The sequence below is a fragment of the Chrysemys picta genome, chromosome 5, assembly GCF_011386835.1.
Source record: "Chrysemys picta bellii isolate R12L10 chromosome 5, ASM1138683v2, whole genome shotgun sequence".
Taxonomy (NCBI): domain Eukaryota; kingdom Metazoa; phylum Chordata; order Testudines; family Emydidae; genus Chrysemys; species Chrysemys picta.
Window position 1 is genome coordinate 54,252,668 of NC_088795.1, and position 14,515 is coordinate 54,267,182.

Genomic DNA, 14,515 nt, shown 5'->3' on the forward strand with positions numbered 1-14,515 from the left:
TGTGATCCAGTTGCCTTTAGTAACCTTTTGGGCAAAATTTTCAAATAGGCTTCAAAAATTGCAGCTGCATACTTTTGTGGACAAATGTCATTTTGCAAGAGCAAATTAGGTTGGGAAATGGTGAAAATTCAGTTGCTGAATAGCCACCAAAAACAACCACCCCACAACAACTCGCTGGACTATAAATCTCAAAGGGAGCTTTGCTACACCAATTACTGGAATTACTTCATTCTCTTTTAGAGGTCAATCTGTATTCATCATTCACAAATAAGCATGATAAACTAGATGGAATTTACAGTTTTCCACAGGAGATTCTACATTTTTGTTGTACATCAGCAGAAAACCAATATGCTTTTTGTTTGAAAGCAGTCATCATAGTAAGCCTTTAGCAATAACTGCTAGGTAGCATTTATTGATCTTGAGAGGGCATATGACTTGGTTCTGTGGGAGCTGGTGTTTGGAGTACTGAGATGATGGAGATGATAGACGAGCTCTATCGAGGCTCAACAGCTAAGGTGACAACAATACATAGAATTTCAGGGAGTCTTGAGGTGATGGTAGGAGTGAGACAAGGCAGTGTGCTGAGGCCTCATCATTTTATTCTAGTTATGGGCTTAACTAGCAGGAAACCAAGCCGGTGGAGACAGGGAAAACTAATATATGTTGCTGTCAGCCAAAAGGGCCAAATGATCAAAGAGGAATTGGTATCAAAATGGGCATCTGTGTTTGAAGACCCATGATTTGGAGTTAAACACAAATAAAACTGAAGTTATGCAAGTAGGGAAGGTGGAAGAAGAGCTGTTAATTGAAGTTGCAGGAGAGACGCTGAATCGGAAGACAATTTGTGTACTAAGGAAGTAACTTTAGTGCCATTGTTGAGAGATCTGGAGAATTGAAGAGATGAACCCAATGTACATGGGTAGCAGTGAAAGAAGTAGCAGGAGTACCACGGGACCAAAAATTAAGTAACAAACTAAAAGAGATAGTGGATGGTGCATGTGTGTGTCCCCCCTGCCTGCTCTGTCATTTGGAAATGGTGGGTCTTACGAAAATGGAAGAAAAGATGCAGGTAGTAGAAAGTACTCTGAGGTGAATGGCAGGCAAGCAGAGGGTTGACAGAGCATTCATGGAAGAAATTAGGGGGGAAATGAACGTGGGACTCTCAGTGATGGATGGGCTGGACATGTGATAAGAGCGGAAGAAGAACGATCAGCAAAGAAATCATGGGTGGAAGAGGACAGCAAGAAATGATATGGAAGACCGAGGATACAATGAAAGGACTCTGTCAAGAGAGGTTTGAAGAGGAAAGGGTTGGCACACGAAGACCTACAAACCTGTGCCATGGACCAGAAGGAGTGGCAAAGAATCATGGGCACCTCTGATTCCATGCAAGTGGGAAAAGGAGTCAAAAAAGTCTGTGGACTGGCACTCAAACAACCCTAACCTCCTCGTCCCAAGCAGTGACAGGCATAGTGGACTGTAAATAGAGGCTAGTGCCCAGTGTCTACTTACCCATCCACAGACCACATCTATTGTTGGTGATGACCAGTAGCCTAGGTAACAGGGTTCAGCAACCTGGAATTTGGCATCATGCTGATCAATGAAAGCTAGATCATCTACAAGCTGATTTTAGATGAGGTGCTTTTCCTTGCTCCTAGCTAGGCACTGGAATAGCAATTCATGAAAATGCTTTTCTCTATCTTCAGCATTTCTTTGGGGTATGGCCTAGCCACACATTCATCACCTCCAGGGTCCCCAGAAACTATTTCATTCAGCACAGAGGGGCTTGCCTTGTGGGTAAGAGAGAAAGGCAACATATCACATGAGTGCTTCATGTGCTACAGTCCGTCTCTAGTTCCAGTACCTTTTCAAGGCCTTACTCTTTCCAGCATTCTTTAGGCAAGGGCCTAGCTATCTCAGAAACCACTTCACTCTTCAGGCCATGATAACACTGCCATCAGTGGGGATGTTTCCACTTGACACAGTTCACATTGAAACTTGGGAGCCCAGAGTTTACTCAGTGGAAGGCTGTTTGCTACAGGAGACAAGGATGAACCTAATCTTGCTACTTTTAGAGCAAAATGTAAGATTCCTCACCTTCTTGTAGACCTTCCCTCAATAAAAGTTATCACAGGATAGTATAGTGAAATTTCTCTTGAATATAAACAATAACATATGGATATAAAAATGCCATTGACTGTCCATGGGATCTTTGATCCTAAATCCCTTTAGAAAGTAAGATTTAGGCTCCTATATCAGTTATCTATCATTGAGCACCGCAGTGCCTAAATACCTTTAAAAATTTGGGCCACAGCATCTTAGAAATGCCTAGAGAGATTTGTGAGTAAATCTCAATGAAGTAGTTTGAATAGATGGTTTGATAGACACAAACTTGTATCCTTAGGTTTCAGTAGCTTCCCTAGTGTAAAACATAAATAATTTATGTAGCTATAATCTTTCTTGTGTCTAACTTAACTTCAAGTCTTTATGACAACAAAGTTAGCAAAATTATGGCTTGGAGCATTAAAGTCAAGGGGAATTTTGTCATTGACTGACTTATATGGGATTATGATCAGGTCCCCAGTGAAGAAAGGCTACTACTGTAGCTTAGATTTTATTCTGGTAGTAATTTTAAGTGTTTCATTTTAACTTCATGATTAGAAAGCAGTTTAATAAAGACATTTTTCAAATGAATAGTTTGCTCGTGTCATATTTAGAAGGTTTTTTTGGCAGCACCCACCTATATTTACTATAGAGTTCATTTTGTTTTAAACGTTTTGACAATGCCACTATATGTGGTTACCAGTAAGTGCAGCATAGTGAAAAACAAAATATTTAAATATCATTTATTCCTTCACTTTTACTTGTAGAGTCCCCAGTTCAGGGATCCCTATTTTTATTTCATCCAAAAATAAGGCAAATGTAGTAGAAAGATAATACTATAGAACAAGAGAGCAATGAATTGGCTACTGGTTTAGGGGGAACCAGAAATGAAAACCTGAAAGTGGCAAAGGGGAAATTTTAAATTGCAACAGTGAGTTCAAGCCAAAGGAATATTTGATCAGAGTCTGTAGTTGAGCTACCATCAATAATGTTGCTCAAAAATAGTTAAGATAAAATATTGAATAAATTGGTATACAAAATGATCCTGCATTGGACTAGATGATCTAGGAGGCCCTTTCTAACTGGATACTCTGTAAATTTATGAAAACTTGATGAGACCATAAAACACCTGTGAAAGTGTGCATGGAGCGTTTCTCCCCTACCCCTCTCCCCCCATTTTTAGAGGCATTAGAAAATCACTACCTATTCGAAACCCAAATTCTTTATTTAAAAAATCAGTTAAGGTTGTTAAGTGACAATAATGTAGTTACCTACTATATTTACAAAATCCAAGCACTTGAAAACAAAGAAATGAATTAGTCCAGATACGATGACCACATAATAAGCAACCACATTCATATCAAATATAAAGAAAGGGCTTTTTGGTTTAGAATGCAGGCAAAAGAGTAATTTTACCACATCCTGGAATTTCCTTTTGAAAAGTAGTCCTGGATGGGTGCGAAGTCAATGATGGAAATATTCTTGATCTCTATGAGTGGTTTTCCCACTCTGGCAGTTTCACTATTGCCATTTTCAAATAATGGCAATTTTTAAAGGCTGTTTTTTTTTTTAATTCTGGACCTTGAATAATACTGCCTCTTGTACCAGCCAATATCAGAACCTACCATGACCTAGTGTGATTTTGTTGGAAAGAGCAAAGGGCACAAGGAAACATTGGACTGCGATTTTAAGGTACTTTAATCGCTCTACTTACTCAATTTAAACAAACTTTGTTGCCAATGAAACTTTAAATCATATCTTAAATTTGAAAGCATGGGGATTTTACGTTTTCTTCATTTTGGGGTATGTTTTTTTTTTTTTTTTTTTGGTTTTTGGATTTTTTTTTAAAGTTATATGGAAGATCAAAATCAGCCTTATTATGGGATTATGATTGCAACTTTTACTTAGCTTTTACTAGGTATCACCAGTAAAACAACTGACACTATCAGAGCTGCAGGCTTCTAGAATTTGGCTTAAGGAAGATCTCTTATAATGCCCAATACTGCATCCACTAAAATCAATATAAAAAACTCCCATTACCATTGACATCAGTGAGAGCAAGATTGAGGCCCAAACTGTCCACAACAAACAGTAAAAAATTTTGCTTAATGACACCCTCTTGTTTTCAGTTATACTGAACATATTAGTTTTAACTTCTTTTTTATAGATTGTTTGAAGGAGGAGTAACCGGCTTTTTTTGAGATAGAAATTGACAGAAACTTTAGTCTAAAATTAAAATTTTAAAATGGCTAATATTTTTATGACCTGTAAATGAAAACTAGTTTGAAGAATTTTCTCCAAATGTTTTCCTTTGCCTTAAGAGTATATGTGACCACCTTCAGGTCAAATCGATTTTCCAAGCCAAAGTTATAGCAGAAATTGATTGCAACCTTAACTATAGAGAGGCTGCTGCATCTCCATAATACTTAGCACCCGATCAACTTAAGTTGATGTGACCACAGTAGGTCTGTCCTGGTTGAAAGAACCATAAGCTTGTACTTCTCTCTCATTATAGGCTTACAAGTGGACAGGTAATTTGTTACTTAATGTTTTAGCATACAGCCTTCATTGGAGGCTTACAAGCTATTATAGACTCAGATTTTTCAGATTTCCATTCACTGTGGTAAAGCTCTTTTTTTAAGATGAGTTGAGTCACTACTGTGAGTGATTCTCCATACTGAACCAGTTAAGAAAATCAAAACATGTGCGAGTATGATTTGTCATGTTCTTTCTTTAGTACAAATTATCTATTTGTGGTTTGTTATGGATATTTTACATAACTAGCTTCCAGGTACCTGGAACTGTCTTCCACTAAAAACATGTAAAGTTATGTGGTCAACAGACTGCCACATTATTTTAACTAAGCCTTTGGATCTTGGAAACAATAAATACTACTTACTAATCCCTATATAACATTGTTGTGTATTGTGACAGACCCAGACCAGTGGGGTACAGGAGTCTGGTAGAGGGCAAATATACTGGTCACTGGATGAGTAGCTTTCTGTTCCCTGAGTGACCAGAGCAGGGGCTGCACTAGAGTAATCAGGAACCTGCTAGAACCAGTTAAGGCAGGCAGGCTAATTAGGACACCTGGAACCAATTAAGAAGGAGCTGCTAGAATCGATTAAGGCAGGCTAATCAGGGCACCTGGGTTTTAAAAAGGAGCTCACTTCAGTTTGTGGTGCGAGTATGAGGAGCTGGGAGCAAGAGGCGCAAGGAGCTGAGAGGGAGAGGGTGTGCTGCTGGAGGACTGGGGAGCACAAGCGTTATCAGACACCAGGAGGAAGGTCCTGTGGTGAGAATAAGGAAGGTGTTTGGACGAGGCCATGGGGAAGTAGCCCAGGAAGTTGTAGCTGTCATGCAGCTGTTACAGGAGGCACTATAGACAGCTGCAGTCCACAGGGCCCTGGGCTGGAACCCGGAGTAGAGGGCGGGCCCGTGTTCCCCCCAAACCTCCCAATTGACCTGGACTGTGGGTTCTCCCAGAGGGGAAGGTCTCTGGGCTGTTCCCCAACCCACATGGTGAATCTCTGAGGCAAGAAAATCCGCCAATAAGTGCAGGACCCACCAAGATAGAGGAGGAATGTTGTCACAGTATTTAAAGAATTTTACAAATATAAGTAATCCTTACAATAACCCTGTGAGATAAATGACTATTACACTGGTCTACAATTTTTGAGAAGTCGTCTGCTTCAGAGATAAAATGTGCTATTTATTATGTATTTTGATGTGCTGAATTCAAATATGACAATTAAAACAACTGATCGGCTACTGTTTCTAAGATATTTAAGTTTTTACATTTTATGTCTATGTATATTGTGTAGATAGTAGAGTTTCAATCATAAATTGTAAACCTAGGTCTTTCATGTGTTTATGGTTGCTTTACATGATAATATTTCACCTGTCCTGTTTATGTAACACTTTAAAAATCAGCAAAAGGGTTATATAAATAAAATTTATTATGAAACAAAAGGCAAAAACTATTATGTACATAGTTTAGTCCTATTCAGTGTCTACTTGGCGCTTCTTGGCTTGTCTCTTGTATTCATTAAATGGAGCATCTCTTGTCACTGTCCAGCAATAGTCTGCAAGCATTGATGGGCTCCATTTGCCCTGATAGTGTTTCTCCATTGTTGCAATGTCCTGGTGATATCGCTTGCCATGCTCGTCGCTCACTGCTCCGCAGTTCGGTGGAAAAAAATCTAGATGAGAGTGCAAAAAATGTATCTTTAGTGACATGTTCAACCAAGGCTTTTGTATGCCTTGAGGAGGTTTTCCACCAACAACCTGTAGTTGTCTGCCTTGTTGTTTCAGAGAAAATTTATTGCCACTAACTGGAAGGCTTTCCATGCCGTCTTTTCCTTGCCACGCAGTGCATGGTCAAATGCATCATCTCGAAGAAGTTCACGAATCTGAGGACCAACAAAGACACCTTCCTTTATCTTAGCTTCACTTAACCTTGGAAATTTTCCACGGAGGTACTTGAAAGCTGCTTGTGTTTTGTCAATGGCCTTGACAAAGTTCTTCATCAGACCCAGCTTGATGTGTAAGGATGGTAACAAAATCTTCCTTGATTCAACAAGTGGTGGATGCTGAACACTTTTCCTCCCAGGCTCCAATGACTGTCGAGTGGCCAATCTTTCTTGATGTAGTGGGAATCTCTTGCACGACTATCCCATTCGCAGAGAAAACAGCAGTGCTTTGTGTATCCAGTCTGCAGACCAAGCAAGAGAGCAACAACCTTCAAATCGCCACAAAGCTGCCACTGATGTTGGTCATAGTTTATGCACCTCAAAAGTTGTTTCATGTTGTCATAGGTTTCCTTCATATGGACTGCATGACCAACTGGAATTGATGGCAAAACATTGCCATTATGCAGTAAAACAGCTTTAAGACTCTTCTTCGATGAATCAATGAACAGTCTCCACTCATCTGGATCGTGAACGATGTTGAGGGCTGCCATCACACCATCGATGTTATTGCAGGCTACAAGATCACCTTCCATGAAGAAGAATGGGACAAGATCCTTTTGACGGTCACAGAACATGGAAACCCTAACATCACCTGCCAGGAGATTCCACTGCTGTAGTCTGGAGCCCAACAGCTCTGCCTTACTCTTAGGTAGTTCCAAATCCCTGACAAGGTCATTCAGTTCACCTTGTGTTATGAGGTGTGGTTCAGAGGAGGAGGATGGGAGAAAATGTGGGTCCTGTAACATTGATGGTTCAGGACCAGAAGTTTCATCCTCTTCCTCTTCCTCGTCTGACTCAAGTGAGAATGATTCTGGTGCATCAGGAACCTGCAGTCCTTCTCCGTGGGGTACTGGGCCTATAGCTGATAGAATGTTTGGATAATGCACAGTCCACTTTTTCTTCTTTGACACACCTTTCCCAACTGGAGTCACCATGCAGAAGTAACAATTGCTGGTATGATCCGTTGGCTCTCTCCAAATCATTGGCACTGCAAAAGGCATAGATTTCCTTTTCCTGTTCAACCACTGGTGAAGATTTGTTGCACAAGTGTTGCAGCATATGTGTGGGGCCCACCTCTTGTCCTGATCTCCAGTTTTGCAGCCAAAATAAAGGTGATAGGCTTTCTTAACCATAGTGGTTATACTGCGCTTTTGTGATGCAAAAGTCACTTCACTACAAATATAGCAGAAGTTATCTGCACTGTTCACACAAGTACGAGGCATCTCTGCTCACTTTGGCTAAACAGAAATGTGTCCCTTTGCAAAATTAAACACTGACAAATAAGAGAGCATGACACTGTATGATTTCTAGAGCTGATATAGGGCAATTTGTTCAGCAGAGTGATGTAAGCTTCGTTATGATTGCATCATCCATGACTTCTAGGAATAACATGATGCAATTCATGTATGACGCAATACCAGCTTGAGATTGCATCATTCATTGTTTTGCCTAAAAAGCAAGTACTGTCCAAACCCAGTCATAGATTTATTCATAGATCCAGTCAAAGATGTATTTTAGTCATTTCTGGTTTAAATTGAGATCCCTTCCCTTTATAACTCACGTATCCTCCGCCATTCCCAAGTCAAGGGTCGTATATACTGACCCAATAGCATATCTTGAAAACTAGAGTCAATCAACAATTTTAAGCATCATTTTCGTTCTCAGTAACCCAGAATTAGTAAAGTTTGACTACATTTATTTCAGAAGCATTTTGGCTGTAGAGCAGTGTTATTAGCAATAAAACATAGGGCCCAATCCCCAACAGGTGCATCTCCATAATTGAACTGCGCCAGTCTACATAAGAGTGGTTTTGGTTCAGTCTAGAACAAAAGTTTCCAAATTCTGAATTATGGAGCACTTGCTGATGATCCATGGAGAGCTGGTTCCCTCTTCATATTTCCAAGTGCTAAATTGCATTAAAAGAAGGTACCAACATTTTTTAAAAACCCTTTGCTAATATTACTTTTTCACATATTTAATTGCTGTAGATGCTGCAGAGATATTATGGAATGCAAAGGGGTGGGCGAGAGGTGGTCTGCAAAATTAAGAGTGGGAAAGCAAGTGATCTCTAATACAATACTTGTATTAAAATGTGATCCATACTATAGAAGAAGCTAGGAACCCATGATCCAGAACACATTCCAGTTTCTTGTGCTGTGGCCCTGTCATCTGCTTTTCTACCAGCAAGTGACTACCTATTCCTAAAAAGCTACAGAGTGGTTTCGTCTTTACAAAATATCCACTACGCGCAATATTGTCTGTACTAGATGACTTGCTTAATGGATTAATTAATTAAATCTATACTAAAAATATCCTATAAAGTCAAATTGTGCCATACAACTCATTTAGGTAACTTCTTATTTCCTGGATCTTATCTTTCAGAAAACACACCTGAGAAGAATTTGTCTCCACTACCAGCAGTATCTGAAGAGACATTTTCTCAGATTTTTAAATAATGCGACTAGAATAACCATCTTCATTCTTTGGTAATTATAATTTTAAAAAATCAAAGCTAGTAAATAAATAATTATTTGTATTTGTGCAGTATCTTTCTCCCAATGATCTCCAGTCACTTTACAAAGCTGGATTCCCCACGGGTTCCATGTCACACCCTCCTCACCAGCTCAGTATTCCCCAATCTCCTCCCGCACCAGTGCTTTGTGCTTCACATCCCAAGTGCCCTTTGCCCCACTATGTGCCCTGCATGCTCACTCCCTACCCCCTTTTTGGGTCAAGTCTCCCTAATAGGGACTGTCTTGTCCCATCCCAACAGTACCTTCCTCCGTCTCATTAGGAAAGAGGGCTGGTGAGTGTCCTCTGTCCTCTCATTGTTCCAGGTCCATTGGGAGAGAATTCTTCCTCTCCTTTCCTGTAAGTGTAGACAACAGGAAGGAAGCTGGATTCTTTCCTCTGGATCCACCTGCTGTTTGAATTGGGTGCCACCTCTGCCTTTCAGCTGGTTAGCCCCTAGGGAGAGCGAGAGAAGAATGCTAAGTCTGCCACTGCTGCACACAAAATCAGCAGAAGGGCTGGAACTGGCTTTCCCTTACCTGCCCTGTGCCACAGGCTCAAAGACATTATTGCTCCCTCCTGCTTGGGAGTTTGAGGGAAATGTCCCACTCTTTCCCCCCAAACGAAGCCCCAGTGGTTGCATCTATGATTGAGGCCCACATTTTCAAAAACATCCACCAAGTTTGGGGTGCCAAACTTGAGACTCTAGGTCCACAAAAGGAACTAAGGGTTCATCTACATGGCAAGTTAGCAAGGCAGCAAGAATCTATAGTGCACCTATTTGCCACACAGTCACGTCCAGTGCAGTGAAAGTGTTGGAGTGCAGCATAATGTACTAGACTTTCAAGTAGTAGGAAACCAAGTGCAATCCGGGACTTTCACTGCACTGTAAGTGTCCACATGGGATGTTACTTCACGGCAAGCTGGTGCACTGTAGAGTCACACCATGGCTTGCCGCACAGTAAATTACTATGTAGACAAGCCCTTAGATTCGGCATTGCAATGCTTAAAGTTTAGGCACCCTGTCACATAGCAGAATCCACAGCTCCAAGTTAGGTGCCCAGGCTCCCTATACAATGCATGAAGAGAGTCAGGTGCCTAAGAATAGGATTCACAGAAGCCAGCAGCAGGTGAAGATGGTGGTGCTGTTGTCAGCCCCCCTTATATCTTATAGCCCCACTGTGTAGAGCAGTCATCGGGGATGTGGGAGACCTGGGGTCAAGTCCCTACTCTGCCTGATTTATAGCAGGGACCTGAACCCAGGTGTTCCACCTCCCAGGTGAATGTCATAACCACTGGACTATAGGATATTCCAGGGGAGAGCTCTCCATCTCTCCCGTTGATGCTGTTCCACTTTGTATAAAATGCTTACTATTTTTGGAGCAGGGAGTAGAACCTGGGTCTCCCAGGTGAGTGCCCAAACCACTAGACTATAGAGTCATTGTCTCTCTCTCTCTCGCTCGCTTTAGCCCAATGACTATTTAAGTACTTTATAAGGGACTTTACCAGCAGAAACTTAGGCACCTCAGGGTAAGATGGCAGATGAGCAGGAGTTTTGAGAATCTAAATTTTGGATTATGGATCTAGCCCTAAGGGCCTGATTTTCAGAGGCACCCACAGCTTTAGTTAAAAATCAGTGGGACATGTGGAGGCCTCTGAAAATCAGGTTAAGATGTTTCAAGATTGGCACCCAAACTGAGGATACTTGACATGTCCATGACATTGTGACCAAACCAACCTTCAACCAACATCTCCTTGATTCTGTTGGCATGTTCCCAGGTGGTTGCCCATCTTTTCCAACTTGCTCCTCAGACCAGTGAAAGTGTGTGTAGATGGTGTATGTGCACTCATCCGGAACATTTTTGTGAAGGGTCTTTTTTTAAAAAAAATTCTGTCAGCTGTTTGACCTATTGAATGTCTGAAATATTAGTTGTCATTCTGGTAGAATCCAGGTGAGACAATCGAAGGTACATGACAAAGGCAAATTATCATACAGCTTTGCAGTCATGCACAATATTATCATCAAAACATGTTTATGTTTATGACTGGGAACCATGTGATAAATTAGAGGGTTATACGATAATCTACACACGAAGGTAAAATTGAACAAGGAGGTTATACATATGTACTTATCACATGCCTGTGACTACATTACCTGCCCACTGATCAATCTCTGTGATTATATTTGACTATTTCAAAACATTGAGCGGCTTAAAACATCTGCCACTTATTTTAAAATCAACCAGCCAAATAAATATTTCCTCCTTCTCTCCCAATATTACCTGTATTGCTGTAATAACTAGAGGCCGCCAATTAAAGAATGCGAGTGAGGCATATATAACAAACAGTCCCTGTTCCAAAGTTCTTACAGTCTAATGTGGAAGAATTCTTCCCTGAGGTTCAAGATGGGCAAAATTCAGTCCTGAGCCAGTGACAGCTTTTTATACATCAAGAGTTACAGTTTAAAAATCCACTAGCCCACACCTTCACAGGGCTAAAAACAGGCACTGTACTATTTGGAAGAGGAAATTCCTTCCTCAGTAGGACTCAGAACTTGAATCTAGCCTTGGATGAGGCTAAGCTGTAAGACTTCAAATTTGTGACATTTTTATATCTAGAAAGAACAATTTTAGGTATTTTACTTTAAATAGTTTTAACCTCTCACTCTGGCCCTGTGGAGCTGAACCCTCTTTAAAGTTGGTAACATTAATTTTTCAGTCATATATATGGGCATATGCAAGATGATGTGGGATAGACATTTTATCACCAGGAGATAAAATGATGCTTAGCATAATTTACTTGTGGTTTTTCCACTTCTGAGTAATGGGATCATCCCAGACTCCTGCTGATTAAACCCTCATACCAGTATGTACCATCAGTATTCCCTATATATTTCATGGTTCCATACTTTATCATAGGGCTTCACAGTCTGTCACATACGCCTGCATATGTGGCATATATGTAATATGATACTGCTCTTCTGCCAACAAGTCTTAGTTACATTATTATCTTCAGAAAAGATGTGTGCATGTTACTAAATATCCTAATTGTTTTTGTGGTTGTTTTGTTTTAGCTGCATCAGTGCATATCTACCAGGAATAGAAGCTGAAAGAAGAAGGTGGGAGGCAGTTATAGATGATTTGCATGAGATTAAAGACACATCTGATGTAAGTTCACAAAGCATTAACGTTTCATAGAATCATTTGGATAGGAAGAGACCTGGAGTTGGTTGTCTAGCCCAGTGCTTAAATAGTAAGTAAGTGGGGGAGAAGGGAGGGAAAGAAGAGAACTGATGTAATGCTATAGCACAGGAATAAGCAGGGGAGTAGATAACAATATGTGACACATGGGGTGGATCCTGCATTATAGCCCCTTAAATTAAGTGTTTTCATCTTCAATTTTTATTTCCTTCAATGCAATATTTTAATCTCTGCAGCATTTGTTCTTAGTCAGATAAAACAAGAAGAGAGTTTTTCTGAAGAGAAGAATTGGAAGTAGGCTTCTTCTGAGAAAGTACTGCTGGAACTCAGCTCCAGAAATGTGCTTCTTACTTTGAGCCTCATGCTGGGAATCTCATGCTTACAAGGGCCTCATGCTGTGAGGTGCTGGGGACTCTCAATGTCCACTGACTTCAGTGACCTCCAGCACCTTGCAGGACTGAGCACTGAGCTAGGCCATTCCCTTGGTAGGATTGACTTTATTATCCCTAAACTCAAGAATTATTGTTTATATATACAAATCTGTTTTCTTTTAGAGCATTGATGCCTGTTTATACACTGCATATACAGACAAGCCAGTAAGTACATTTTGTGAATTTGACCTAGATTGGTCTAAGGGTGATATCCTTATTTCTTCTGAAGTAACCAGCTAAAGGCAATTAATGTTTAATTTGATCAAAGCTTCTGAAACCAAATCATTTGCATTAAAAATAAGTTTCCATTCTTTATTTGTATTAATCAGGGTGACTGTAAGCAGATATGGCTACTGAATCATTGGCTATAGAAGTTTGTCAATTAAAAAGGAAGGACAAAATGATTTTTATCAAAAGGAAGAACTTTCCTTTTTGTCAGAAGAAAACATGGTTCTCCAACATTGTGCACTCTGCTAGAGCATTCTAAAATAGTGTTAAGATCTAAATTGCATAGGCATCCACCTTTCTAATTGAAGGAATGGCAAAGCTAGGGATAACTATCTTACACATTTATTTCAGTTTAGGGGATAAAATGTGTATCACAATCATCAGAGAGGTCATGTAGCCAATCTAATTTTAAAATGATCTCCTCAATGCGGCTTCTAGACTCTCCTAGGAAGAGGGTTCCACAACCTAATAGATGTTACTGTCAGGAAGGTTCTCTTGATAGCCAAAACTTTTAGTTTTTTAAGTGGGAGGCAATATAGTCCCATGGATCAGGCATGGCTTTGGGAATCAGAACACCTGGGTTCTGTTCCTGGCTCTTCACTGATCTTGCTGTGTGACCTGAGGCAATCCATCTCTGTTTCCTCCATCTGTAAAATAGAGATCGTGATACTCCCTTTTTAAAAATTGCTTTGAGATTTTTGGATGGAAATTGCTATCAGAGCTAAGTATCATTAATAATAACTTGATCCCATTATTCTTAATTATACCCCAAAGTATATCCTAATTAATTCCCATCCTATCTTGGTATTTATGTTCTTCATCAAGCCTGTTATGTCCTTACCCACCTTTAAACGTAATTTAACCAAGCTACACATTAACTTTCATGATAGATATTTACAAACATTTGCATGGCAAAACAAATACACAGTAGATCAAAATCAGCTGCTGGTTTGCAAAATTATATACCACATATGCACCTATTTCTTTAATTTTTCTATTGTAAAGCCATTAACATTTTTCATTTTTAGGATGAGTGCGAAGTACAAGTGATGGAATGCTTTTTGTTAGAGCTGAAAGTGATTTCCCATGAATGTGAAATCAGAAAAGGATGTAAAATCAAACAGCACGTGCGGAATGTGCTGGCAAATGTAAAAGCAAATTTACCAAAGAACACAAGTTTACTGAACAGTCCGGTAAGTGCCATCTACAATCATTGGAAAGAGGACAATCAAAAAAAAGTGCATTTAATGGCTTGAGATAAATTCTGCTGTCAGATACGCATGACAGGGGTGTGAATGGCAGTCATCCACTCACACATTGATTTACACGGACAGAATTTAGCTCTTCTCAGAATAAAGTTTTCTACAATGTTAGCAAAACAAATACTTAAGAGGGTCCATCTACTGTGTGTGCATGTGTAAACTGGTACCCCATGGCCAACATTTTCAAACTGAAGTTCATAGAGAGTGGACCATATTTAGACACCTAAAGATATATCGCCTGGTTTTCAAAGGGATTGAAAACCTGCATCTCCCACTGAAGTCACTGGCAGCTCTACAAGTTCATGTTT

The 14,515-nt window shown here is 40.0% G+C and overlaps 1 protein-coding gene and 1 long non-coding RNA gene across 5 annotated transcripts in view; one reads left to right on the plus strand and one right to left on the minus strand.

Annotated features, from left to right (window-relative positions):
- Positions 1-14,515, plus strand: part of IL15 (interleukin 15) — a 74,588-nt gene that overhangs the window by 56,636 nt on the left and 3,437 nt on the right. For all 4 annotated transcript variants that reach the window (XR_006174427.2, XM_005284314.4, XM_024103431.3 and 1 more), the window contains 4 exons: positions 8,958-9,061; positions 12,160-12,253; positions 12,841-12,882; positions 13,974-14,138. Coding sequence is in view for 3 of the 4 variants with exons in the window: in XM_005284314.4 (XP_005284371.1) it covers positions 8,958-9,061; positions 12,160-12,253; positions 12,841-12,882; positions 13,974-14,138 (405 nt within the window). In the remaining variant the exon portion in view is untranslated. The remainder of the gene's footprint in view (positions 1-8,957; positions 9,062-12,159; positions 12,254-12,840; positions 12,883-13,973; positions 14,139-14,515) is intronic.
- Positions 1-14,515, minus strand: part of LOC112059236 (uncharacterized) — a 73,323-nt gene that overhangs the window by 19,184 nt on the left and 39,624 nt on the right. Inside the window, exon 7 of the long non-coding RNA XR_010601361.1 lies at positions 9,352-9,542. This is a non-coding gene — a long non-coding RNA (uncharacterized LOC112059236). The remainder of the gene's footprint in view (positions 1-9,351; positions 9,543-14,515) is intronic.